Source organism: Peromyscus eremicus, chromosome 6 (assembly GCF_949786415.1).
Source record: "Peromyscus eremicus chromosome 6, PerEre_H2_v1, whole genome shotgun sequence".
Classification (NCBI taxonomy): Eukaryota; Metazoa; Chordata; class Mammalia; order Rodentia; family Cricetidae; genus Peromyscus; species Peromyscus eremicus.
This window is the reverse complement of record NC_081421.1, coordinates 79,211,893-79,237,536: the sequence shown is the minus strand read 5'-3', so window position 1 is coordinate 79,237,536 and position 25,644 is coordinate 79,211,893. Positions and strand designations below refer to the sequence as shown.

General features: G+C 43.7%; 1 protein-coding gene and 1 pseudogene across 1 annotated transcript; both read right to left on the bottom strand.

Annotated features, from left to right (window-relative positions):
* Nucleotides 1-642: 642 nt before the first annotated feature.
* LOC131913836 (heterogeneous nuclear ribonucleoprotein A3-like) lies at nt 643-3,797 on the bottom strand (annotated as a pseudogene).
* Nucleotides 3,798-7,852: 4,055 nt separating this feature from the next.
* Ovgp1 (oviductal glycoprotein 1) lies at nt 7,853-24,650 on the bottom strand. Its single transcript, XM_059266038.1, has 11 exons — nt 23,282-24,650; nt 22,708-22,737; nt 22,115-22,319; nt 21,372-21,428; nt 19,646-19,811; nt 18,534-18,658; nt 12,950-13,058; nt 12,679-12,864; nt 11,293-11,409; nt 10,632-10,767; nt 7,853-9,715 (listed from the first exon to the last, which is right to left on the bottom strand). The coding sequence occupies exons 1-11, from the start codon at nt 23,403-23,405 to the stop codon at nt 8,232-8,234; spliced, it is 2,739 nt and encodes a 912-aa protein (XP_059122021.1). The 5' UTR covers nt 23,406-24,650; the 3' UTR covers nt 7,853-8,231.
* Nucleotides 24,651-25,644: the final 994 nt, after the last annotated feature.

Genomic DNA, 25,644 nt, shown 5'->3' with positions numbered 1-25,644 from the left:
CACAAAAACCAAATAGGAACTTTTGAGGTCTTTTTCATTTGAAGATAATTTTAACTTTATTAAATCCACAAATATACTAATTTTTATTATCCAATCCTAATTATCTAGAACACACATTGCAAACATACAAATACCTACTCTGTCCACATGTCAGACCCTTTCATGATGGTTTGGGAAATGGGAAGAATAGATTCCCCTTAAACTGCAGGCCAGTAGGTGTTTCTTTATAAAATTTCATACAAATTTTCAACTTTACCAAAATTCATACAAAATAGTAGTTAACAACGATCTTCTTTACTTGTTATCTCACAAGGAAACACCTTCAAAACTGCATTTAACTAAAGTTTCTGTACTAAAATGTAGAAAAACTGAACTACACCAATACTGAAAAGTTAAACATTTCTTAATTTTTTTTTTTATTCCTGGTACCACTGCCACAATTTACAGGGCAATATACCTGGTGTAAAGAAAAGGAAAAGAAAAAGCTACAACAGGTTTAAAAAAAACTCAGGAATGTCCATCTAATTGACACTACATTGCTCGATTCAACAGCTCACTTTTTGCAGACTGTGGCTATGACAGTCCTGAGCAAGAAGGATTTCCTGTTTAAGCTGCCTAACTTTTCTATGGATCATCGTTCCTTCCGTGGCAGATTTGTACAGGTCCTCTAATGCAGTTGGGATGACTGTCTCAATGAAGCCTGCAGTGTTCCCGACAACTCCCTGCTCTCTCTTCTGCTAAGAACTGGAGCCTTTTTCTGTTGTTTTTAAAACCTTCTGCTACCATACCTACCACTTCCATCATAGCTACCACCATAGAGACTACCTGAGCTTCTTCTCCCAAAACTGCCCCCCTTCATGGGTCCATAATTTGATTGCTGTTGTCCACTATAATTTCCAAAGTCATTGTAGTTCCCACAACCACCATATTTATCTCCACTAAAATTTCCTCCATCATTATAACCACCATATCCTCCCCCTCCACCACCTTGGTTTCCATATCCTGGTCCACCACCACCATAGACTCCTCTACTACTATAACTAGGACCACCACCATAGTTGCCACCATCACCTCCAAATCCATTATATCCACCATCACAACCTCCATAACTACCTCTGCTGCCACCACCTCCATCATCATAGCCTCCTCTTCCACAGTTTCCACCATGACCAAAATTATCTCCACTGCCTCCAAAGTTTCCTCCAAGACCCATAAAATTGCCAGATCCACCTCTATGACCTCTCTGTGATCCAGCAGGCTGCGTCTCTTGTTTAGAAAGGGCCTTTTCTGCTTCACAGTTTTGCTCATTAATAGTGTGGTATTTCTGAACAATTTTATCAGCTGTGTCATGATCATCAAAAGTTACAAATGTAAATTGTCTCTTTTTTCCACTCTGCCTGTCTTCCGTAACTTCTCTGGTTTCAATCTTGCCATACTTTTCAAAGTAGTCTCTTAGATTAAGTTCTTCTATATCTTCTTTAATACCACCAACAAAACTTCCTTCCCTTCTAGAGAATCCTCTTTGTAAGTTGCTCTTAGGTTCCACTGCACATCCATCAACCTTGCGTGGCCAAGCACACATTACTACGGCTTCCACCTCTTCAACACAAGTGTGAGTCACAAAACCGAAGCTCCTGGAGGTTTGTTTGGGGATCTCTCATTACCACACAGTCTGCAAGCATGCCCCATTTCTCAAAATGTTCTCTTAAGCTGTCATCCATGTGGTTTCAAAGCTCAGACCACCAATAGTAAACAGCTTCCTCAACTGTTCTGGTTCCTTTGGATCATGACCCTCCTCCCCGAGCAGCAGCAGTAGAGACCAGAGTCAGGCTGGGGAGACAAGATGGTGGGTTTACCTTCATTTTGAAACCAGACTCACCTCTTCCAACTCTTGATTTCATTTCATTTTCATGGACATGTTTAGCAATTGTTTTTCTCATTCCCTAAATAATAATAATAATAATAATAATAATAATAATAATAATAAATTTTAAAAATAACCCTGTGTGCTACTGCCACCTGGTGACAATATTTCTAATTTACAAAACGTATGATCTTGAAAGATTGAAAACTCAAGTCAGGTGACAATAGTTTTTTCCTAGACAACTGTCTTGTTGTTTCAGCCTGTGCCCTGCCCCCTTTCCCACCCATCTCAAAATAGCCAAGCAATTACCATCCCAGCTGTTCTAAAGACTACCCGCATTTGACATCCGTGTCTCTGTCCGCTGTCAGTTTCTCAACACCCAGGCTTTCTTAGTACAGGTAGAAAGCTTGCATTTCAGCATATTCGTGCATAAGCTCTCTGAGTCTGTTTCCTTGACACAACGTGAAATAATGTGTGCAAGGTGCGAGTGCCTCACTTTCTCAGCTTTGTCATTTAAGTACTTGTCATCAGCGGGCTGGTGAGATGGCTCAGTGGATGAAAGCGGTAAGGCTGGTGACCTGGGATCGGTCCCTGGAATCCACAGAGTGGAAGAAGAGAACCAGCTCCCTCAAGTTGTCCTTTGACCTCCACAGGAGCACCGTAGCATGTGTCTGTGTGCACATGAAATAAACAAACAAGTGTAATTTAGATCAAGCCAACAGTAAGCAAGTTCTAATGTCACCATTGCATTTAATGGAGGCTTCCACGGAGAAGGCACACACAAGCACATAAGAACAAGCCATCAAATTTGTATTTCTGCTCCACCGTCTCCACTCCCACTTTTTAGTTACAGAGCCAACTATCTAAGTGGGAGAAGGTGGTAGGACTCCAAAATGTCCTATGAAAATACACGTATTTTGGGCCAGTGAGGTGGTTAAATGGGTGAAAGTCCCCGCCATCAAGCCTGACCATCTAAGTTTGATTCCAGGACCCACATGATATAAGAGGATTGATTCCCACAAGTTGTCCTCTGACCTCTACACACATGCGGTAGCATGTACACACTTCACATACAGAATAAAAATAATAAATTACTTGTAATGTAAAGATTAAATTATATTTTGCCTGTTTTGCTCACTAATGAGCTGTCATTATATCGCCTAGAATTTCTCATATTAGGTGGGGATGGAATGAGAAGTCAGCCACATCTTCAATGAGAAGCAGAGGAGGCAAGGACAAAGTCCTAAGCAAATGATGATGCTGGGGAAAACAGCATGGAACTTTGTGTAGGAGTCTCAGGAAAATAAGGAACAGAATATATTTTTTTCCTGAAGAAAGAAGCCTGACTTCCCCTCTTGCTATATGTGCAAAATTAAACTACATTCATTCTAGAATGTTCCCATCCAAATTGGAAACTTTGTTAATCACTTTCCTGACATACTTAGATTCTTCTGCTCTGTCTAGATCTTGGCCAATGTGCAGGACCTGACTACATCCAGTGCCTCCAGAACTCCATGCTGAGCTGTAGAAACAAGTGATGTTTTCATCCCAGCATCAAGATTATTGAACATCTTTAAGTGACAGAGAGAATATGAATCTCTGTACCAAAAAAAAAAAATCCTAGACCTCCTGGCAAACATTTTTACCAAAGAGGAAACCTACAGGCTTCCACAAACACTCCGCACAATCAACATTCTGTCCCTGCACAGACTAGGGCAGTGGTGGAGCCTGCTTGGGAAAACCCCAGGCATCATGCCAGATAACCCAGCTGATGTGTTACTGAGGAGGGACATATGGAGTATCCAAGCTTTGTTTCTGCACCAAGACAGTCCTGAGCAGAATCCCTGCCATTTCTCCTCCATGTTTACTTTAGTAAGGTTGATTGTAGGTTTCTTCTTCACCTATTACCTTGAGCAGGCCCTCCAGCAGCCATGCTGAACAATGATCAATCTTGCCATCAAATACCTTCTACAGACATACAAGAGAGATGAAGAAACCCACGCTCTTGGAACCTAGACAGCTACACTCCCCACTTACCCTGCAACACATTCACACCTGCACAGAATTAGCTTGGTTTTCATTTAAAGAAAAGAACATGTAGGTGATTAATGAATGGTACTAGGTTTTTGTTGTTATATCTCTCATTTTTACTTTGAACTCTGAAAATTCAGAAGTTCAAAAGATTTGTGAGAGGATCACAAAACAACAGCATTCCCAGGCTGTGTATAAATTTTCATGTGTGTGTGTGTGTGTGTGTGTGTGTGTGTGTGTGTGTGTGTGTCTGTGTGTGTGTGTGTGTGTGTGTGTGTGTAAACATAGAACAGTCCATTCTGGGCCCTGTTATTCTAGCACTTTCTGTAGTAAGAGGTACTGAAGCTGGTGATATTGCTCAACAGGTAAAAGTATTTGTCACATAAGCCTGATGGCCTGAGTTTGATCCCCACAACCCACAGTGGAAAAAGAAAATCAATTCCTGCACGTTGCTTCTGACCTCCACGTGTCTAGCCTTTGTCTTTGCTAACTTTGTTAAGTTTTAACTATTTAGAGAAACTGGGTCATATGAAAAAATTATAATATTCTAGGGAGGAGGGGACTGGACCTACCTGGACTGAGTCTACCAGGTTGATCTCAGTCTGTGGGGAAGGCTTTGCCCTGGAGGAGATGGGAATGGGGGGCGGGCTGGGGGGAAGGTGAGGGGGACGGAAGGGGAGAGAACAAGGGAATCTGTGGCTGATATGTAGAACTGAATTGTATTGCAAAATAAAAATTAAAAAAAATAAAAAATATATAATATTCTATAAAAGATATTATTATACTGTTAAAAAGCAGAAAGATGAGGTTCCCAGTCTGTGTGCTGTATTTAAGGTTTAAAGTTTGATTTTGATAATAAAAAATTTCAATTAAACCTTCAATTCAAACTTTTAAAGCTCAAACTTAACAGATAAAATTGTAAAATCCTAATCTTATTAAAAAGCTACTAATTTGTTGTAAAGCGTTAAAGGTAATTGAGACGTGCAAGTTAATGGTCAGTCACTTTATAAATGATCAGATAGATTCTTTAATGTGCTCAGAACTAAGCTTGTAGTCATGCTAAATACAAACACAATTCATTTGCAGGGACAAGCTTTAGCCTTCTGCATATGTGAAAGTTGAGCCTGAAGCAAGTAAAAAAGAACGTAAAGTTTGTTTGAAATCAGGTATACTTAATAGATTGGATAACAGCCCTCAATCCCTCCCCTGTGAATAAAAATGAGGTATGGTCCAGAAGATTTTTATCGTAGACTCGAGGAAGGGAACAGCCAGAAGAGTCCAGACTGAACATGGCCAGCAGAATAGACCAGGCCATGAGAGGAGGTGTTGAGAGCAGAGAGGAAAAGAGAGAGGAAAGAGGAGAGCGGGCAAACGGATGGAGAGAGGCCAAGGAGCGGAGTCAAGAGCAGAACTGAGAGAGCACAGAGCTAACTGGCTGAGTTACATGGGGAAGAGAAGGGAGGCGAGCAGTGAAGCTCAGGGCTGGAGAGGTTTAGGGTAGGGGATGGGGTACGCCAGCCAAGATGATTCTGAAATAGGCACTCAAGTGAGTAGGGACTGAGGGACATATGAAGCCTAGAGGCTAGCATAGACCTTGATATGCTAATAGGCAACACAGGCATAGGTTGATAGAAGAGCCATATGTCCAAGGGAATGCTGACTTTTATCTAAATGCCAGACTTTGGGAAATGGAATTGCTTGGGACCTAACATCTTTTGATAGACAAAAAATATTAGCTTCTGGTAGCAGCACTGAAGCTATCTCCAAAGAAGATGGACAGCAAAGGACTCCATCTATGCCTTGCTTTGAATATAGTCACCCTAGCCACTAGGCAAAGAACTGTCCCCATACCTAGGCCACCACCCAGGCCCCACCCAAACAGTAGACAACTGTTGGGTTGACTGCCCTACTCTGACTTGCTAAGGTAGGTCACTTTCCCCAAGTTCATCTTACACAGGAAAATCTCTCAGAACTTCTGGGCCAAAGGCTGATTCTACCCTGTGTGGCAGCCAGAGACTTAGTGCTGTCCTGTCTGACAGCCAAAGACTGAAGACCTCTACCCCAAACAAAGCCATCCAGATCATCATGGAGGATCGTAGGCTGGCTGTCCAAGTAGCAGATCTCTGTCATTCTAATTGTTACAGAAGTCATTTGGTTTATACTTCTTACTCAGACTTAGCCTTCTCAGATCTCAGTGATGGTGTTGATGGTTTGTCCTGTTTTACCAGTTTAACAGCAGCAAGCAGATTTAGCCAGATTCTCCTACAAACGTTGCAGCTGCCAGGCCAGTCTATTTTATAGGTAAAAATCAGGTCTTGCTTTTTCTAGACCTACTAGGTCTCCTGCTGATAAATGCAAACTCACAGACAGGTTTACCTTGCTGGCAGGCTTCATGCTGAGAAAGGTAAACTCACAAAACAGGCTTCAGTGTAAAGACAAATTCAACCAACCATGCTGTTGTTACTTATTTACTTTCATTTAAAAAAAAAAAACTTGCTTCTCAATGACTGCTCTCAGTAATCAAGCGCCTATGTCTCATAGTAAATGAGTGCATGTTTCCAGAAGGAAAAGAAAAAGAAACAGTTTAAAGTTTATGCAAATTGTAAAGGTCTGAGGAAGTGACTTAAGGTACATGAAAAAAATGAGACTTAAATATGATACATATGATGTTACGACTTCAAAAGTTTAGAGTTTTAACTTTTATCATTGGAGTTCTGATAAGTTATTAATCTAGCCTTGGTAAAACCCTGGCTACTCAAGCTTTTTTAAAAATTATCATAGTTCACAGACTCAAGATTTATACATTTTCCTTGGTATCATAGGAAGTAAGCAAAATGGAGTCCATTTCCCACAAAGTGGTGCCCAACTAATGGCACTTAGATCCAGAGACTTCAGAATACCATCTAATCATTTTAAATAAACTCCCAGCTCACATTTTCCCACTTAATGATGGCTTGCTTTGAATGAATTCCTGCTTGCTTCCCAAGGAAAACTCTTCCCAGAATCTATGCTGTATGGGCACTAAGCCATATCTAAGGAGAAAGCTCTGGAGACTGGCATGTTGCATTAAGAACACAGAGATGGGCAAGGAAGATGGATCCAATCATAAATAGGCTTGGCACATAAACTTGACAACCTGAGTATGAGCCAGGAACTCACATGAAGAGCCTGAATATATTTTTTGTGCTCTGTGTGTGCCTGGTGCCCAAAAGCCAGAAGGGGGCATCAAATAACCTCGTGCTGGAATTAGAAACAGTTTTAAGTCTGGATTCTGGGAACAAAATTTTATTCTCTAGAAGAATAGCCATTTCTCTTAACTGCTGACCCATTCTTCCAGCCCCTATTAAAATAGTTTTAAATTAATGCTTTGTTTTTCAACTTCTTCTTGAGGAGAAAGTAAGTGAGAGTGTTTTTTTACAGGAACAAATAAAATTCTCCAAACAAAAAATGTCCTTGGAAAATTCATTTTCTCCCTCTTCCTCACAGCTCCCCTTGAGGATTATGAGAAACCTTTCTAGAAGAGATAGATTTTGGCTCTGGTCCCCAGTGATGTGTGTGGGTGCTCACGTTAGAGAAGGAAACCCATTATGTACAAAGGGAAACATCACTGTAGACTAGACTCAAAGATGTTTCCAAAACCAGCAATGGAGGAAATTCACCTTGAAAGAAGGAAGCTGACAATTGGTTTATTGACATCATTTTAAGAATCTCAGAGTGAGCTAGAGAAACAATTCAGAAGTTAAAAGTACTTGCTGCTCTTGTAGACCCCCCAGAACTGGGTTTGCAGCACCCACGCCAGGCAGATCACAACCTCCTGTAACTCTGGTTCCAAGAAAGCCAGTGCCCTCCTCCAACCTCCCCAGACACGCATGTGTGGGGCACACACACATATACATAAATAAAACAGGCACACACATATACATAAAGAAAAAATAAAATGATTGCAGAGACCACAGGAAGATTCTCATGCTTCCAGTTTATTAGACAAAAACAAGATTGCCCCATGGTGGCTTTGGTGCCAGCTTTGCCCCACAAATGGTTCATAGGTGGCAGCATGAGGTGACTTCTGTTATATCACACAGAAGAAAAAAACAAGGGTTTTTCCCGGGGATTTGCCACCAATGGAGCTCATGATCTTTGATCTGTAACAGAGTGTTCTGGGTGTTCTTTTTGTAAGAGAGAGGAGATTTGTTAGAAGGGCTATGGTGTTGACAAAGCAGTGGTTTCCATCAATAAGAGTGAAGCCATTTTCAAAAGAGAAAGGAGCGTATCCTGGGAACAGGACAATAGTGTTGGAGGACAGCATTCTGTTCTCCGCTGCTACATGAAGACCAATTCATCCATTCTGGGGGTAAGTCTCCACTTCAGTAATCAATCTCTCCCACTTTAGAGCTGTGCTCTGCCCATTAGGTGCAACGGACATCTCTCTAGGGGGAACAGTGATCTTTTCAAGGACCACAGCCTTCTTCCTCAAAGTTCCCTTCTCACTGGGAGTCATAGTCTGAAGATAGACAAGAGTTGTATCCATCCCTCCAGGAGTCACAGGCTGATTATCCACTGTGTCTGTGGTTTCCTCCTCAGAGATCACAGGCTGATTACCCACTGTGGCCATGATCTCCTCCCCAGGGATCACAGACTGATTATTCACTGTGTCTGTGGTCTCTGGCCAAGGGATCACAGGCTGATTACCCACTGTGGCTGTGGTCTCTACCCCAGGGATCACAGGCTGATTACCCACTGTGGCCGTGGTCTCCTCCCCAGGGATCACAGACTGATTACCCACTGTGGCTGTGGTCTCTACCCCAGGGATCACAGGCTGATTACCCACTGTGGCTGTGGTCTCTACCCCAGGGATCACAGACTGATTACCCACTGTGTCTGTGGTCTCTACCCCAGGGATCACAGGCTGATTACCCACTGTGTCTGTGGTCTCTACCCCAGGGATCACAGACTGATTACCCACTGTGGCTGTGGTCTCTACCCCAGGGATCACAGACTGATTACCCACTGTGGCCGTGGTCTCTACCCCAGGGATCACAGGCTGATTACCCACTGTGGCTGTGGTCTCTACCCCAGGGATCACAGACTGATTACCCACTGTGGCCGTGGTCTCCACCCCAGGGATCACAGACTGACTACCCACTGTGGCCGTGGTCTCCACCCCAGGGATCACAGACTGATTACCCACTGTGGCCGTGGTCTCCGCCCCAGGGATCACAGACTGATTATCCACTGTGGCCATGGTCTCCGCCCCAGGGGTCACAGACTGATTACCCATTGTGTCTGTGGTCTCCGCCCCAGAGGTCACAGACTGATTACCCACTGTGGCCATGGTCTCCTCCCCAGGGGTCACAGACTGATTACCCACTGTGGCCGTGGTCTCCGCCCCAGGGATCACAGACTGATTACCCACTGTGGCCGTGGTCTCCGCCCCAGGGGTCACAGACTGATTACCCACTGTGGCCATGGTCTCTTCCCTAGTTGTCTGTGTCTGGGCTGTCACTGTCTTCCCAGTAGTGGTCTCAGATGGAAGGTCCAGTGAGGTTGTGGCTTTTGCCTCAGGAGCCACAGTGCTACTTTCTAGAGCTACCACATGTGTTGCAGGAGACGTTGTTCCCTCAGGGGTCACGAATCCACCATTAGGGACTGTAGTCACATTTTCATTTCTGTGGACTTCGGTGGCCATAGCTTCTCCTGGGGATAAAATCTTTACAGTATCAGTGGTGAACCCCTCTGTCACAGGCAGACTCTCAGAGCCAGGTCTTGAGGAATTCACAGGCGATGTAAACCAAAATTGTGGCAAAGGGGTTGGGTTGAACTCTGGAGAAAAATCATCAGAAAAAAACAGTAAGGTTTCTACCTCTTCTTTCCTTTCTTATTAATTCTCAACAATGCTAAAGCCACTCCAAAGCTGAAGAATTTGATCCAAAAATCCAGCAGCGAAAGATTTCATGATTTACTCCCCAGAGAAAGAAGATAAAAATCCCACCACACTGAAGCTCTGTTCCCTTACCCTAAGGTGTTAGCACAGACCCAAACTGAGGGCCATCTATGGATTTGCTGCGTTTCTGGTGACTAATTCAAGGAAGGCTCTTAGGTCCCCACGTTTAAACCCTCACTTTAACCTCCCTGGGTACCTCTAGCCAGACCTATTGTTCAAGGCCTAATTTGGTGTGCCACCTCAAAGAGAAGCTGTCAGTATGCCATACTGGAGGAGGTGTCAGAAACAAAGCTGAGGCCTGGAGACTCTAGAGAGCAAGTGGTAAGCCATTAGATTAGAGCTCACATAAGTGCTTGGCCTGGCTGAGCTCCAGCCCTGAATCTCTAAATCTTACATACGATTTCCTAACTGCCAGTGTAGCCGCTAATATCAACACAACGTGTGCGTGTGTGCGAGCATGTGTGTGTGTGTGTGTGTGTGTGTGTGTGTATGTGTGTGTACACCTTCTCTAGTCCCTTGCCCAAGATATGAGAAGGAAAAAACAGAAATTAATGTTAACTATGAAAAAGTATGCTGTTCACTCAATATCTCATTTATTGTTCATAATGTCCTGCGTCTAGAACGATTTCACTTTCAGATGAGGCAAAGGAAGCTCAAGCAGGTCAAATTTGGTTGACAGTGAAGTTTGCTCTCGTCATTCAATGTCAAGTCAAAGAAGTTAGACCCAGCAGAATGGACCCACCAGTGTCTGGTTCTGCCACTCACAACCCTGGCTCCCAGGTCCCAGTTACTCACCTGCCTGCACCAAGAGCTCATTCAATATATGGACAAGGGGGAAAGGGCCATTGCCACAGAAAAGGCCCCTGGCATCGTCCATATCCAGTGTCCACACCATGGCACCCCCAAAATGTTCTCTTTTCACGAATGTTGCCTGCAAAAGCAACAGTCAGTTTCTAACCACCCTCCAGTCTGGGTAGAGGGAAGACAACAAAGATGAGCAAACCTGTAGAAGGCAATGAAGGAGGGCGTTTATGATAATCATCTGCATTGGACTCTAGCCTCTATTTCTCATTAGCATAATCTGAACATTTTTATATGACTCTTATCTTCCTTGATCACCTCATTCAAGAAAAATAACATTTCCAATATTTTAGGGCCAAAAGAATGCCTACACACTACAACATGAATGAGTTTTGGAAGATACTATGCTAAGTAAAATAATCAGACAAAAGAAAAATGATAAAATCTATATGATTCCACATATTTTTCAAGGTATTTAAAGCAGTCAAGGTCGCCTCATCCCTGTCACCTATCAGGAATATTCATGGATGCTTAGTGTAATATGAACCATGTCTGCACACATATGCGCATGTGTATACACACGTAGTATTAAGGAGAGTCCCATCTAAGCTAATGAGAACCTGAGTACTGGAACAGGAAAGAGCAAGTGTCTCACCTTGTAAGTGAAGCTGATGGTGTCATCGTAGGCAACCCACTCCTTCCCCTTATAGGCATATGGGACATACTGATAATCAATCCAGCGCTGTTCTGCTCTCTGGATAAAGGAACAAACCTGCCAGGAGAACACATGTAAGTTCCATGAAATGCCTTGAAGAGAAGTACAGAAGACTCAGTTGATTCTTGTCTCAGGAGAAAGAAAGGGTCCAGGAAAAGGTCCATCTCACCAGGGCCTGAGATGACAAACCAAAGAGGGAGTGAGAAAACTGTTCACAGAGGACTGCCCCTGCATACTATGTCCCTTCTGTTACATGGCCTTCCTCTAGCATCCATGGTTTACGAGAGAGAGAGAGAGAGAGAGAGAGAGAGAGAGAGAGAGAGAGAGAGAGAGAGAGAAGTGATTGACATTCACCAGAAACAAAGTCAGGGTTTGGTAAATAACACCAGCACCACAAATGTGACCAGGACTAAATCTGTTTGTTGTCTTCATAAACACACCTCTCTTGTGTTTATTAGAGCTCAGAACCATCTAGGTAGCTATCCAACTAGCACCTGAACTTCTAGTACCTCTAAAGGTCTTGAAGGCAGTGTTAACTTGTTACAACCCACCATGCTCTTGAGTACCCATTTCAAGCCCAGCATTGTGCTAGAAACTGAATATTGCAGAGGCATATAGGTGTACAAGTTGTACTGCAGAAGTTAACATTTAAGTCATGCTTTGTGAGGTTCTTTTTCCTTTTTTTCTTTTTGGTTGTTGATGTGTTTTTTGTTGGTTGGTTAAGTTGTTTGGCTGGTTGTTTGGTTGGTTGGTTGTACTTTAAAGGTTTTGTGTGTTGAAGTTTCTGTAATCTATTATGTCCTTAAAAAATGTTCTTTCAACTATGACACGATGCACAATCATGCTTCATGAGATTAGCTGGAAAGTATCTCCAATAAACCAACAGAGAGCAGAGCTTACAGGCACATGCAGCATCTCTATTCTTCCCTAAGGGAGGGCTATACCTCTGCATCTGTCCTCTACTTACCCCTAAGATTCTCCTCTGTGTGTGTGTGTGTGTGTGTGTGTGTGTGTGTGTGTGTGTGTGTGCTAAAAGGCTGGCATTTTTTTAGGCCATTGACCAAGTCTGAATTACCTATGTAACATTTAAGATTCTTTGCTTTTTTTCCTTTTCATTCATGTTCTCCGTGGCCTCTTATCTCTCACAAAGGACTCCACAACCCCAAAGGAAAAATATTTCAGTGAATCTCCTTATCCGGAAAAAAAAAAAAACACTGTCTCTTTGGCCTGTCTCTAGCCCTCCCCCACAATGGCTCTGGCACTAGCCCTTGCTCCAGTGTGAGGGAGGAGCCCCAGGTACTAGACAGAGGTCTCTAATCCCATCACCTCATAGTAAGCCAGGAAGCCAGCCTGCTTGGTGTAATACCCAGGAGATGCTGGTCCCGTTGAGGCAGCCTGCAATCCATTCTTAGATTCTTCGAGGAGTTGAAAGGTACGTCCATAGGCAGGGAAGCCCATGATAAGTTTATCTGCAGGTGCCCCAAGTTTTCTCCAGTAATCCATAGCATAGGCCTGTATGTGGAAAGAAGACAACCTCACCAATTGCCTGGGCTCAAGGATGGAAATTTGGACCACCTGAGACCTTTCCTTTCCTCACCGAAGATCTGGAGTCATCAGGAAGGGAGAACAAAGGACTGTTGTGTCCTGTAAACTTTTCCCAACTTCCATGTAAGTCATAAGACAATACATTAATGAAATCCAGACGTCTGTAAGGAACAGAGGGGGAGATATAAATGTCAGACCAACTAAATACTCAATTCGGATCCTCACAGCACTGTTCAACTAAATAGCTGTAAGCTGGCCATCAAAGCTTCTTGCTCTTGTGGACCTGCCCACACTAAGCAAGTCACTTTGAGATGGAATGAATTGCTGGCTAGAGATAGCTGTGCATCAAGCTCTGTGCATCCTGAGAGTATGTGTGGAGGTAGAAAGAGCTCAGAAAAGAAAATGAATACATGCAGGCCTGACAGAGTGCTGGCAGAGGTCTGAATAAACTGTCATGAATCGAGGTATAGTGCTGCCCCGCAAGAGTACAAGAGATGCATGTCAAAGAACCACTGACACCCACTCTTCCATAACGACCAAATGTTATCATGCCAGAATGTAAGGGTTTAATTGTTCTCTAATTATATCTGGTGAATGTGATAAATAGAGTCTCCCTCTCTGTCTGTCTGCCTGTCTATCTGTCTGTCTGCCTTTCATGACAGTGTCTCATTATATAACCCATGCTGATCTAGAACTGACTATGCAAACATGCTAATCTCAAACTCATGGTCCCCCTTCTTCTACCTCCCTGATGCTGTGATTACAGACACGTTAAAATGCCATATCTGATATCCAGGGAGGCCTGCCCTAGGTCCCATCCCTGGGCCCCACGCCATTCCCGGGGAGGACTGGCAAATTTGGCCCCAGTTGCCGGCCAGCGGGCAGGGCTCCTGCTGGAAGGTTCCCCTTCTCTAAGACCCCCCCAGTGGACCCTGCAATCTACACGCCCTGTACCCACACCCATCCGCCCAAGACCCCTGTCACTTCCTGAGACTTGGAGACCAACCCCCAGCTACCATCCGGCCCAGAGAGAGCTCCCATCCGGCCCAGATAGCTCCCAACCAGCCCAGAGAGCTCCCAACCAGCCCAGAGAGCTCCTGTCCAGCCCAGAGAAAGAGAGCGCTCTCATTGGACAAAGAGCCGTCATTGGACCAAGAGTAAACTCAGGAGACAGGGAATCTGCCAGCCCTGATTAGACCAAGAGTGGCTTTCTGAGAAGTAGAATCTACCACCTCTCATTGGACCAAGAGAGGCTTCCTGAAATGCAGAATCTGTCAGCTCTGACTGGACCAAGAGCCCTGATTAAGACCAAGAACGAATCTGTGAGTCACAGAATCAACTAGCTTGGGCTGACCCAACAGCAGCTCGCTGAGACACAGAAGCTGCCTGCTCCAATCAGACCAAGAGCTAAGATTGGACCCAGAAGGGCCCCCTGAGACACAGACACAACAAACATAGAGTGGACCAACAGCAACTCGCTCAGACACAGGCACCTCTTATACCTATTAGAGGAGGAGATGGGCAGACATCAAGGCAGAAGTACATACAACAACATAAAGAGCAATACAGCACCACCGGAACCTAGCCCTCCTCCAACAGCAAGACATGAACATCACAAGGTGGGAGAAGCAGAAGAAAGCAACCTTAAGAATAACATCATGAAGATGCTAGAGGCTTTTAAAGAAGAAATCAAACATGAAATTGAGGAAAAGATAAACAAAAAAGTGGAGGAAATCAATAAAGAACATGAAAAGTCAAACAAAAAATGAGAAGAACACTATAAAAAAAACTAGAGGAAAAGACAAATAAAGCAGAAGAAAACAATAAATCCCTGAAAGAAAACCATGAAAAAGCAATGAAACAGGTGAGGGAAACAGTTCAAGACATGAAAAGGGAAATAGAAACAATGAAGATGACACAAGCAGAGGGAATGCTGGAAATAGAAAATCTGAGTAAACGAACAGGAAACACAGATGCAAGAATAACCAACAGAATACAAGAGACGGAAGAGAGGATCTCTGGTGTAGAGGATACAATAGAGGAAATGAATTCGTCAGTCAAAGAAAATACTAATGCCAAAAAAAATTATACCATAAAATGTCCAAGAAATCTGGGACACCATGAAATGAACAAACCTAAGAATAATAGGGATAGAGGAAGAAGAATACCAACTCAAAGGCTCAGAAAATTTATTCAACAAGATCATAGAAGAAAACTTTCCCAACTTAAAGAAGGAAATGCCCATGAAGATACAAGAAGCCTATAGAACACCAAACAGACTAGACTCCAAAAAAAAGTCCCCTCGCCACATAATAATTAAACAACTAAACGTACAGAATAAAGAAAGAATATTAAGAGCAGCAAAGGAAAAAGGCCAAGTGACTTATAAAGGCAAACCCATCAGAATAACACCCAATTTCTCAATGGAGACTTTGAAAGCCAGAAGGACCTGGACAGATGTAATGCAGACACTAAGAGACCATGGATGCCAGCCTAGACTAATATACCCAGCAAAACATTCAATCATCATAGACGGAGTGAACAAGACATTCCAAGACAAAGCCAGACTTAAACAATACTTATCCACAAACCCAGCCCTACAGAAAGCACTAGAAGGAAAATTCCAACCTAAGGAAGTCAGATATACCCACGAAAACACAGGCAATAGATAACACCATAGCAGTAAACCCCAAAGAAGAGAAGTACACACACACTACCACCAAAAGATAACAGGAATGAACAATCACTGGTCATTAATATCCCTTAATATCAATGGACTTAATTCACCTATAAAAAGACACAGGCTAACAGAATGGATGCGAAAGCAGGACCCATCTTTCTGCTGCATACAAGAAACACACCTCAAATTCAAAGATAGACACTACCTAAGAATAAAAGGCTTGGAAAAGTCTTTCCAATCAAATGGTCTTAAGAATCAAGCTAGTGTAGCCATCCTAATATCCAGCAAAATAGACTTCAAACTAAAATCAATCAAAAGAGATCAAGAAGGGCATTACATACTAATCACAGGAAAGATCCACCAAGATGAAGTTTCAATTCTGAACACTTATGCTAAGAGCTTAGGAGTTCCATGACCATAGTGATACCCTGGCAAATGATGTAGGTAGAGAGGGGCAGGAGAGGCTTCTTCAGTGTGATGTAAGTACCTGAAATCTATATCTGGCTACATCTCTTGGACTGCAAAGCTTAAAATATTTACTACCTTGCTACACTGTCAACTTTACAGAATCTAGAATTGCCTAGGACATAGATCTCTGGATGTACATGCAAAGAATTTTCTAGATAGGCCAACTGAGGTGGGGAGGATGTAGTGGGTACCTGTACCACCCCTAGGGGCTGGTAGCTCAAGGTCATAGGAGGACCAGGGACCCACTACAGGAAGACCACCCTAAATGTGAGTGGCACTGTTTCATGGGCTCAGGTCATGAACTAAGTAAAAAGGAGGCCCACTGAGCACCAGCCTTCATTGTTTTCAGCTCCATGACGGATAATCCAGTGCGACTAGTCACTTACAGATGCTGCCTCCAGAACTTCCCTGTCAAGGTGGGCTGTACCTTCAAACTGTCAGTCAAAATAAATTCTTTCCCCTCCTAACTCACGTGTGTCAGGTACTTCGTCCCAGCAGTGAGAAAGGTAGCTGACACACCTGCCAAGTTTTGATCCAAAGAAGTCACCAAGAATCATGACAAAGTTGTGTTTGAGTGGATGAGAGTGAGATATGACAAGACGTCTTCAGTAATTAGTGAAATCACATTGAGAATAAGTCCTAAATTATGAGAAAGAGCAGTGGATAGAACAGCTCTGTGTCTGCCCCCCTTCATGTCACAGTTTTCAATATTTTCAGAAATCTTGGAAGGAGAATGACCTAGGGGTGGCAAAGGTTATTGCTAAAATAAAATAGGATTCCAACATGCTTCTAAAAATTATTGCCTTGCCATTATCATTACGGAGGTATAAATAGTTATTGTGCTGAAGTAGAATTTAATAGACACTTGAAAACTATAAAAAGATTAAGCACATAATCAATAGTGTACCATCAATGTTGAATTTTTAGCAAGTTTAATACAGTTCTGAGACAAGCTTCTCCTATGAAGCTATTCCAAGTGTCCTTGGTTTCAACTCTAACGTCTTGCTCAGAAGTAAACTTTCCATGCAAATTATTCATTGCCTGAAGAAACTGAGTTCACGGGATGCTAAAATTAGAACCACCATCCAAGGGATTGTTATTGAATATTTCAAACAACTGATGCTTGCCTCCATTGCAGTCATGACAAGAAACAGGAGATGACAAAGGAATAATTTTTAATAGATGGCTATTTTTTTCTGCATCATTTTTACTTTGAAAATGATCTCCATGGGCAGAGTCCTATCAAGGGGAGGATGCATGAAATGGTGAGGAGCAGTGAAGTTCAGTCCCAAACACCCATTCATCCTTGTCTGACAATGTGACATTAGTAAGTTACTATCCTTCTTTGGAAGCAAAGTTTCCCAAACCACACAATGAAGATGATGTTACTAACACATGCTGGGTCATTGTAGAAAGTCGAGGTCATGTGTGTCAAAGTTCTCAGCACTATGTCTGGTTCACTGAGGCTCATACACCATTCTTCCAGGGCTATGCCTGTTGTGGGTCCATTTACAGATGAATGAGAAAGAAATATTATACGACAATTTCTCAAATGGAAATTATGGGTTGTTTAACCAATAAGTAGCAAAAGCAAACTATTCCTTATGAGAAGAATTCAAAATGGTGCAGAGAGAAACTTGTCTGTTTGTGCTCATCTATTCTTTGTATTAGGTCAATGAAACAAAATCCCCATAAAGAGCACCAGTATCTAAAAAAAAAAAAAAAAAAAAAAAAAAAAAAAAAAAAAATTAAGTGCCCTATCCAACCAACTTTATACATTTGAAAGTTAAATAATTAGAAACTCATATTAAATTTTTAAAAGTCACCCATTTAGGTAAAGGCAGCCCTCTCTCACTGTTACCTGGCAACACAAGCTTTCTCCCTTGTTGTGTCTCTCTTTTCCTCCCACATGAAAACACCTCTCCCTCACGCGATTACACAGGGACATAGTGTCCTTCTCTTCCTCTGCATGAGCCTTGCTTTCTTCATTAGTACTTGATTGTGAGTCAAGAACACTGGTTCAGAGCCAGCACGTCTAGAAAGAATTATGACCTATCTATTTTTGTCTGCTTTTTAACTTCTGCAACAAGATCTACTCTGGAAGGTGAGCCCGACTGGGCATTTTCCTGTGTTGTTTTCTGTGGCATCGCTTGCTACTCACCTGCCATCTGTCGCTGTCATCTACTGCATCGTAAATGTCTATTCCTGTGTTCAGGGGAGGAAGAGGCCAGGCCCATGGCATTCTCTACCTATGAGTTCCAGGAATGGGCCCTAAACTCTGCCTGTGGTAATGGTGTCATAAGCCATCAGTACAAAAGCCAGTTCTGAGTTTTTAATTGAACTCCAGGGATGGATAAGATACCACTCCAATGCTCACCTCGCTAGCTCCTCACACTACTCCTCGGATCATCCAGAACCTCACCCACATGGGAACAGCAAATGGAGGCTCAGACAGAGCTTTAGCCACTCTGGAGCAACATCCACTCACCTTCCTAAAAGGTGCACATCATAAGATGTTTGAATGATGTATGCGATGCCAGAGACAGCAGCCGACAGCAGCAGCTTTGGGCGCTGCGTGAACAGTGCCTCCTTCTCAAAAGCAAACTGGAGCTCCTAGGAAGAAACACACACACACACACACACACACACACACAAAGTCAGGGGAGAAAAGCATCATCCAGAAACTGTTTAAGCTCTTTAAGCCAGACTTGGGACAGAAAGAGAACATGGGTTCTGCCCAAGACTATGTGAAAGACAGACAGCATACCAACATGGTACTTGAGTTAACAGAGGGAAGAAAAGCAGGCTAGGGACACAGAATGCAGACTGACACTTCCTGAAAAGGGCCAGAAAGCTTCAGAGAGAAAGTGTCCCTTAGCTACAGAGCTGGGGCAAGATCCAGATAAGGACAGAAACAGCCATGGGCAACTGCTCCACAGCAGTGTGACCCAGCACCTCCAGGGAATGTCAGTCAAAGAAGATTCAGTTCCTTTCCCCTGCCCCAAACTTGTGTTACCTCTCTGACATTCACTCACACCAAATGAAAAGTAGAACCATCTGCACTAGGCCCTCTGAATGAGGGTGACGGTTGTGCGGCTTGAAGTGATTGTGAGTCCCTTGGCAATGGGACCAGGATTCATCCTAAGTGCATGAACTGGGTTTTTTTAGAGCCCATTCCCTATGGTGCCATGCCTTACTCAGCCTTGATGCAGTGGGGAGGGGCTTGGGCCTGCCCCAATTTGGTAAGCCAGCCTGTGTTGAGTACCCAAGGGAGGGCTTACCCACTATGAAGAGTGGGTGGGAGTGGGATAGGGAGAGTTGGAGGGAGTAGGAGAAGGGGAGAGAGCGGGAAAAATGGGCAGTATGTAAAATGGAAAAAAACTTCAAATAAATGAGTAAACCTTAAAAAAGAAAGAAAGAAAGAGAGAGAGAGAGAGAGAGAGAGAGAGAGAGAGAGAGAGAGAGAGGAAGGAAGGAAGGAAGGAAGGAGGGAGGGAAGGAAGGAAGAAAGAAAGAAAGAAAGAAAGAAAGAAAGAAAGAAAGAAAGAAAGAAAGAAAGAAAGAAAGAGAAAAGTAGAACCATTTGCTTGTTGGCCTTACTTCAATTAAGAAGAGAAAATTCCACCGGTCATGCATGGGGCTGCCCCGGAGTCCAGGGTACAAGAAGAAGAGATCAAGCCCATCAAAGCCATGTGTTCTCAGGAAGAATACGACTGAATCAACAAACTCTTCACGGCTGGCAAGTGTGGACAGCATAGTGGTGAACCTGCAGGAAGTCCAGGGTAAGGCAAAGAACACTGTCTTCAAAACCAGTGTCCTCGGAGGCCCTAGCGAGGTCTCCCATACGGCAGCTTAAGTTGGCACAAGAGACGAAGTGCTTTCAGGAAGAATTTCCACCCCTGGCTCTTTCATTCTCTGGCTTTTTTGATATTTTTGTTTGTTTTCTTTTCCATAGCAAAACACTTAGAAGTAATTATTGCTTCTCAGAGCTGAACTTTAAGCAAACCCAGATTAATCCTGTGAAAAGTGATTATAAAATAAGTAGACCTAGAGATAAATGGACCTGGGTTCCATTGTCTATTGGCCACCACTCAGCTGGGCCCTCTTGAAGGGTGAGGACACCTGGAAGAAACCTGGCAAATTCCTAAACACTTGTGACTGTTGCTTTCTTTTCCTAATAATTTGAAATATAGCCATTTTACAAGAAATCATTCATCTATGCATATATATGTACATGAATACATACATACATACATACATACATACATACATACATACATACATATATGTGGCATCTCATTTGGCTTTAGGCTCACAGCAAGTCAAAGGAACAGAGATGAGGCCTGGGGTTGGACAGAGCTAGTTGTCAGATACCTCACACCTGGAATCCTCCATCCCACCTGGAGGTCCCTTACAAGGGACATCCTACACACACCAGGCTATCAAGTCTCCCTCCAAGGCTTGAAGGCAGACTCTGCCCCAGACCTTAGCTAGGAAGCAAGGAAGCTGTCCTTCTGAGAATATGAAGGTGGTTTGTCATTTCCCTACTGAATCTTGATGGGGACACTACCAAGAGCTGCCACTTCATGAAGGATGCAATCTGTGAGTCCCCACAACGGCACCAAAGGAGCATTTGTTGCTTCTTCATCTCTAACACAGACAGCTCCGTGCACAGAGTGGGAAAGCCCAGGGCCTGTGACGTTTGGGGGTTACTCTTCTTGTCCTATATAAAACTCCTCTCTTCAGAAACAAAATCCCTGCCTCCAACAAAAAGTGTTAAAGACTCATTTGTGGGTGTCCCATTTTACCTGTTACTCATTTCTCACCCTAAGTTCCACATCCGATGCCTATTTTCCTTGGTATTTTTTCCTATGATTTTGTATCTTGTGTTTTGGTTTGTTTTGTTGTGGTGTGTGTGTGTGTGTGTGTGTGTGTGTGTGTGTGTGTGTGTGTGTGTGTTTTCAGATGGTGCTAAGGGTCAGACCCAGGGTCTTGGTCCTGTTCACCACTGTGCTCTGCCACCGTGCCACACTGTCAGTCCTAAGTGCGCCATACGGTCTCTCGTGTTCCCCTGCCCCTTTTCTCACCACCTTTAGGAACCTCTTTTCCTCCTGTAATCCTCCGTGGAAAAGGATCCCTTGAATCCAGCACTTGAGAAAGTATCAACATGGGCTTTGCTGTCTTTGTATCCAAGCTAGCTTTTACACAAGCACACACACACACACACACACACACACACACACACACACACACACACACCATTATTCTCATTTCCAGCCCATCTTACTCTACCTCCCAGAGAGAAGACAGTGACAGAGCGGCTCACCGTGCTGTGCCGAAGCTCCACCCTCCGATGGACAGCAGTGTTTTCAGTGCCCTGTTCCTGGAAGGTGGGGGAGAAAGTGGGTGAGCAGGTCCCTACTCTACGAGCAGCTGCAGTCCCTGCTCTTCTTTCTTCTGTGCATTGGGAAAACGAAGGGAAATGGAGCAGGGGACATGAGAAGAATTGGAGAAGGTATGTGAGGGAGAGCACAGAAGTACAGAAGATAGAGATGAATAATCAATCCAACGACCATTACAGCTCTGTGCACCAAGACTATACAAAGTGCTCCAAGCTCCTTCACTACCCTGTAATATTTCCAGAAAAGTCTAAAATGTTTCTTGTCACTCATTTTCCGACTCAACAAATATTCACTGAGCAATGACTATGTGCCCTTGACTGTTTGAAACACAACAGCAAACACGTAGACAAGCATCCCACTCACCTCTCTGAAGCACTTGAGCAGCATTAATCCCTCACAACTGTGCTCAAAGGGTGAGCCAGAGTTTACCAGGAGAAAGGAGTGTGAAGACATCCAGGGACAGGCAACATTAACTACCAAGTCATTGAGGCAAGCAGCAGCTCAGGAGGCTGGGCAATAGAGAGCTCTTAAGTTGGAAGCACTCAGATCCCCATTTGAGAGAAAGGTAGGGATAGGAAAATCAGGAAAATTTAAGAGTAATAAGAGAAATAGGCTTAATTTTCCTCTGGCTATAAAATCTGAAACTCCAACCGCATATCTAACATACCTCTCCTTGAGTTTGTTGAACTCTGGGTAGAGAATTTTCTCATCCTGGAGATTCTTGGCAACAATCTGATTGTTGTTCATTGAGGCAAAGGCAAATATCAGGTGTGTACAAAGAAAGGGGTCCAGGTCATGGGGCAAGATGGAGGCAGGGTCTGGCCGACTGTGAGCCCAGTTGGTGAAATAACACACCAGCTTGTAGGCAGTACCTGGCAAGGACAGCAAGTATTAGCAGAGATCGTGGGCAAGGAGGGAACTCGGCTTCTGGAGGGTAGAGAAAGCACAGCCAAAGAGACCAGGTCACTGTATCAGCCTCCATCCCTCCCGCATACAACAACACCTCCTCCACATGTTCCTAGACCTCTTGCCCTTGCTACTGAGGCCCAAGAGAAGGAAAAATGCCTTATCGGTCTAGATCCTGGCACATACTGAGCCATACAAACACCAAGTGGCCAGCGTCCTGTGCTGAATTGTATTGGATCAATAACCTCTGACCAAGGAGCCAAGACAGGTGGGAGTCCGGGAGACACTGAATGGAGGAGATTTCCTAGCCAGAGAATCTCCCTGGCTTTGGAAGGGAGAAGGTGGTTTCCTTACCATCATTGTGTTTCGTCAGAAGAACAAGGCCTGCAGGAAAGGGAGGAATTCATATACACATGCAGTGGGACATACCCCCATACACCCTGCAGTTAGCAAGTGCCCCCTCCAGCTCAGCACCATACACATATGCAGATGCACAAATAGTGACACACACCACTCTGGTTTCCTCTCCTTCAAAGTTAACATAGTGGAGCTAGTCTAAGCCCCTTTTCTAATCATCACATGTACCTGTACATGCTTTGCATAGGGACAATGATAGAAGTCCAAGCTGAGGCTCTCAGCCAGTGGTTCTCAATTCTGACAATAAATTCAGAAGTACTCATATCAAAGCACTCTCCTCCGAAATCCTGAATAACCTGATCCAAAATGAAGCCAAAGGATGAAAACAACTAGGTTGGAGAACTGATGCCCTGACCCTTTCCCTCTGAGTACCTCTGGTTCTTTATTACATCTATCTCATATGTACCTAATCCAGACTCCCTGAGTCCCAGGCTGCTCTACTGGGCACCAGAGAAATGACAGACTGGTATCTCCTGAGCTGTGTAGCATTGCTAGGCTCTGCCATACTCACCAACCCACAGCAGCAGTCTCCCCATCTCAGCTGTCTGGCAGCTCTGGGAATGGAGCTCAAGTCCCTTTAATAGGAGCTGGCCCGTGTGCAGCATAGGGAGAGCCCAGCTACACATACATGCCATGCCAGAAACGATGACCTCACAATGACCTCAGAAATGTGTGGTTCTCAGGGCCAACAAAGCCATATTCCTGGCCTGACATTAGCAGGAGTCAAGTATTCACCACAGGCTTTAACAAAGACAAGGGCAGTGTTCCTGAGCCTTGTCTGGCAATTGGCCCCATTTCCTGATATCCAGCTCCCCACAGCTGAGGTGGAGGGGAAACACTGCGTGATGGAGCACGGCCATAAAGATTATCGGGAAGGCAATGTATCATATAGCTCCAAAGCTTCAGCTTTGGATTCACGCTTTAAGGCCAAGGTATGAATTTCTGTGATATCACTTAGAAGTTTTATACTTTTGGATGAGTTACTGAGCCCCTGCAGTTTCCACACATAAAGGAAAGCCTATTTTCCTTGAGTTAATAGTTCATTCTTACCTCCCAGGAATATACAGAAACTGAAGAGATAAGCTTAATTAATTACAAATGTTATTAGGAAGTTGACCAAAAGAGCAGGATGCTCAAACTCAAATACTGACACTCACCAGGCAGCTTATGTCAACAGGTGGAGTAAATACACTAAAACAGCATGTTCTCTACATGACACAGAGTGACAGTTCAGACCCAGTGTCTAATGTACAACCAGACTGGAAAACTATTGCGCTAGTTCCTTCCCTGCTTCTTCTGACCTTGCACTGTCAACTGAGACGAAGCCTTGTGGTCTGAGAGATTGGTATGGCAGGGGACAGCAGCAGCTATTGGTTGTCCTGCTTGGGAAGTGGAGCTGATAGAGCCATCACTTTCTCAGAAAAATAAAAAGAACCCTGAAACTTTGCAAGAGTCAGAAAACATCTGGGTGAGTATATGAGCCAACCATGAGAATGGGCCCTGAGCCTCAAGAATATGAATATGATTATGGACACCCCAGAGCCAATTTTAAAGAAATGCAACAATGCAAACGTTAAAAAAAAAAAGTCTGTACATCAGATGTTGCTCTGATCCATTGATCTTCTTTCTTATGGTCCAGATGTTTTCGGACTGTGTGCCCTCTCTCTGAGAAAGATGTTGCTGCCTATGTATTAGTAGGAGGGGCTAAGCAGATGTCAATGCAATGGAGGATTCAGAGAAATCAGTGCCCAGTGGTGAAATCTGTTGAACATCTGTCCTTCATTTATGGAATGAAATAAGCAAGAAACTTCATAATCTTTAAACCAGTAGTTTACTTACATATCAAAACAAAACAAAAGACAAATGGAGTAGAACGTGTGTGTGTGTGTGTGTGTGTGTGTGTTTCTTGGAAAGCAACAATGCTTGCAGTGAAGAAGCATGGGCTTTAATATCAAGCAGACCCTAGGGCCCCTTCCTGCACTGTATCATCCCTGGGGTCCCTTGAGCCCTGTCTACATGCTTCATGTATCTTCTATTCCTTGGGCTACTGTTAACCTAAATCAGATCAACAAGCCTCCCAAAGCCAACACAAATTAGGACCAACAAGAACTTACACCATTGGTTTAATGACTCTTAATGTTCTTTTTCACTCTTACGACCATGCTTGTGTTTCCCAGTCACTAGTCATGTGCCCTTATTGTTGTTATTGGGTCTACGATTTTGCAACCTGATCTATAAATTATTGGCATTGCAGCTGGTTTCTTGTCCGGCTCTCTTCCTCATGGCCTGCAAGGGGGGGGGGGGGGGGATGGGTTCTTGGTTCCCTTTCGAGACCTTGATAGGAAATGTTGGTCTACTTCTGAGCCTTCTTCCACTGTGACTCCTGCCTTTCAAGACTTCCTGCACGGCTGAGATGCCCTTTTAAGTAGATTTGTGCCCTTCAACTCACACTGTTGCCAGGAGCACTAGCTGTCAGTGTAATTTGTCTGCCAGTCTGTACCTCATTTCTCCACATCCACAGGAGTAGCTATGACGCTGAGAAAGCCAAGTCTAATTCAGGGGTGACCATGCCAAAAAGCTGGCAACTCCGATTCTGTATAGTGGTTGATAATCACATTAAATAAGGATTAAATTGAAATCAATGTGTCTGTTTGTTCACAATCTTAATCCTTCCGTTCTTGCTTTAAAACAAACAACGAACAACCCAGCCAAGGCTTATGTGACACATCCACTGGCACTTAGAATATATTCCTTAGTGCTTAGCCCATTCTTATGGGGAAAGGCATTTACTAAGGTATGTTACTTGGGTAACTAAAGAATTCCCCGAAGCAGCATGACGTGAAGCAGATGTGAAGTCCTTTGTTTGATCAAAGC

What these genes read in the sequence shown, in the direction of transcription:
- Ovgp1 (XM_059266038.1), bottom strand. Translation starts at nt 23,405, where the DNA reads ATGGCATGTATGTGTAGCTGGGCTCTCCCTATGCTGCACACGGGCCAG. An exon ending in GATGTGCACCTTTTAGGAAG is followed by an intron (nt 13,059 to 18,533) that starts GTGAGTGGATGT and finishes TGTTCCTTACAG; the next exon opens with ACGTCTGGATTTCATTAATG. An exon ending in CTGATGACTCCAGATCTTCG is followed by an intron (nt 12,865 to 12,949) that starts GTGAGGAAAGGA and finishes TTCCACATACAG; the next exon opens with GCCTATGCTATGGATTACTG.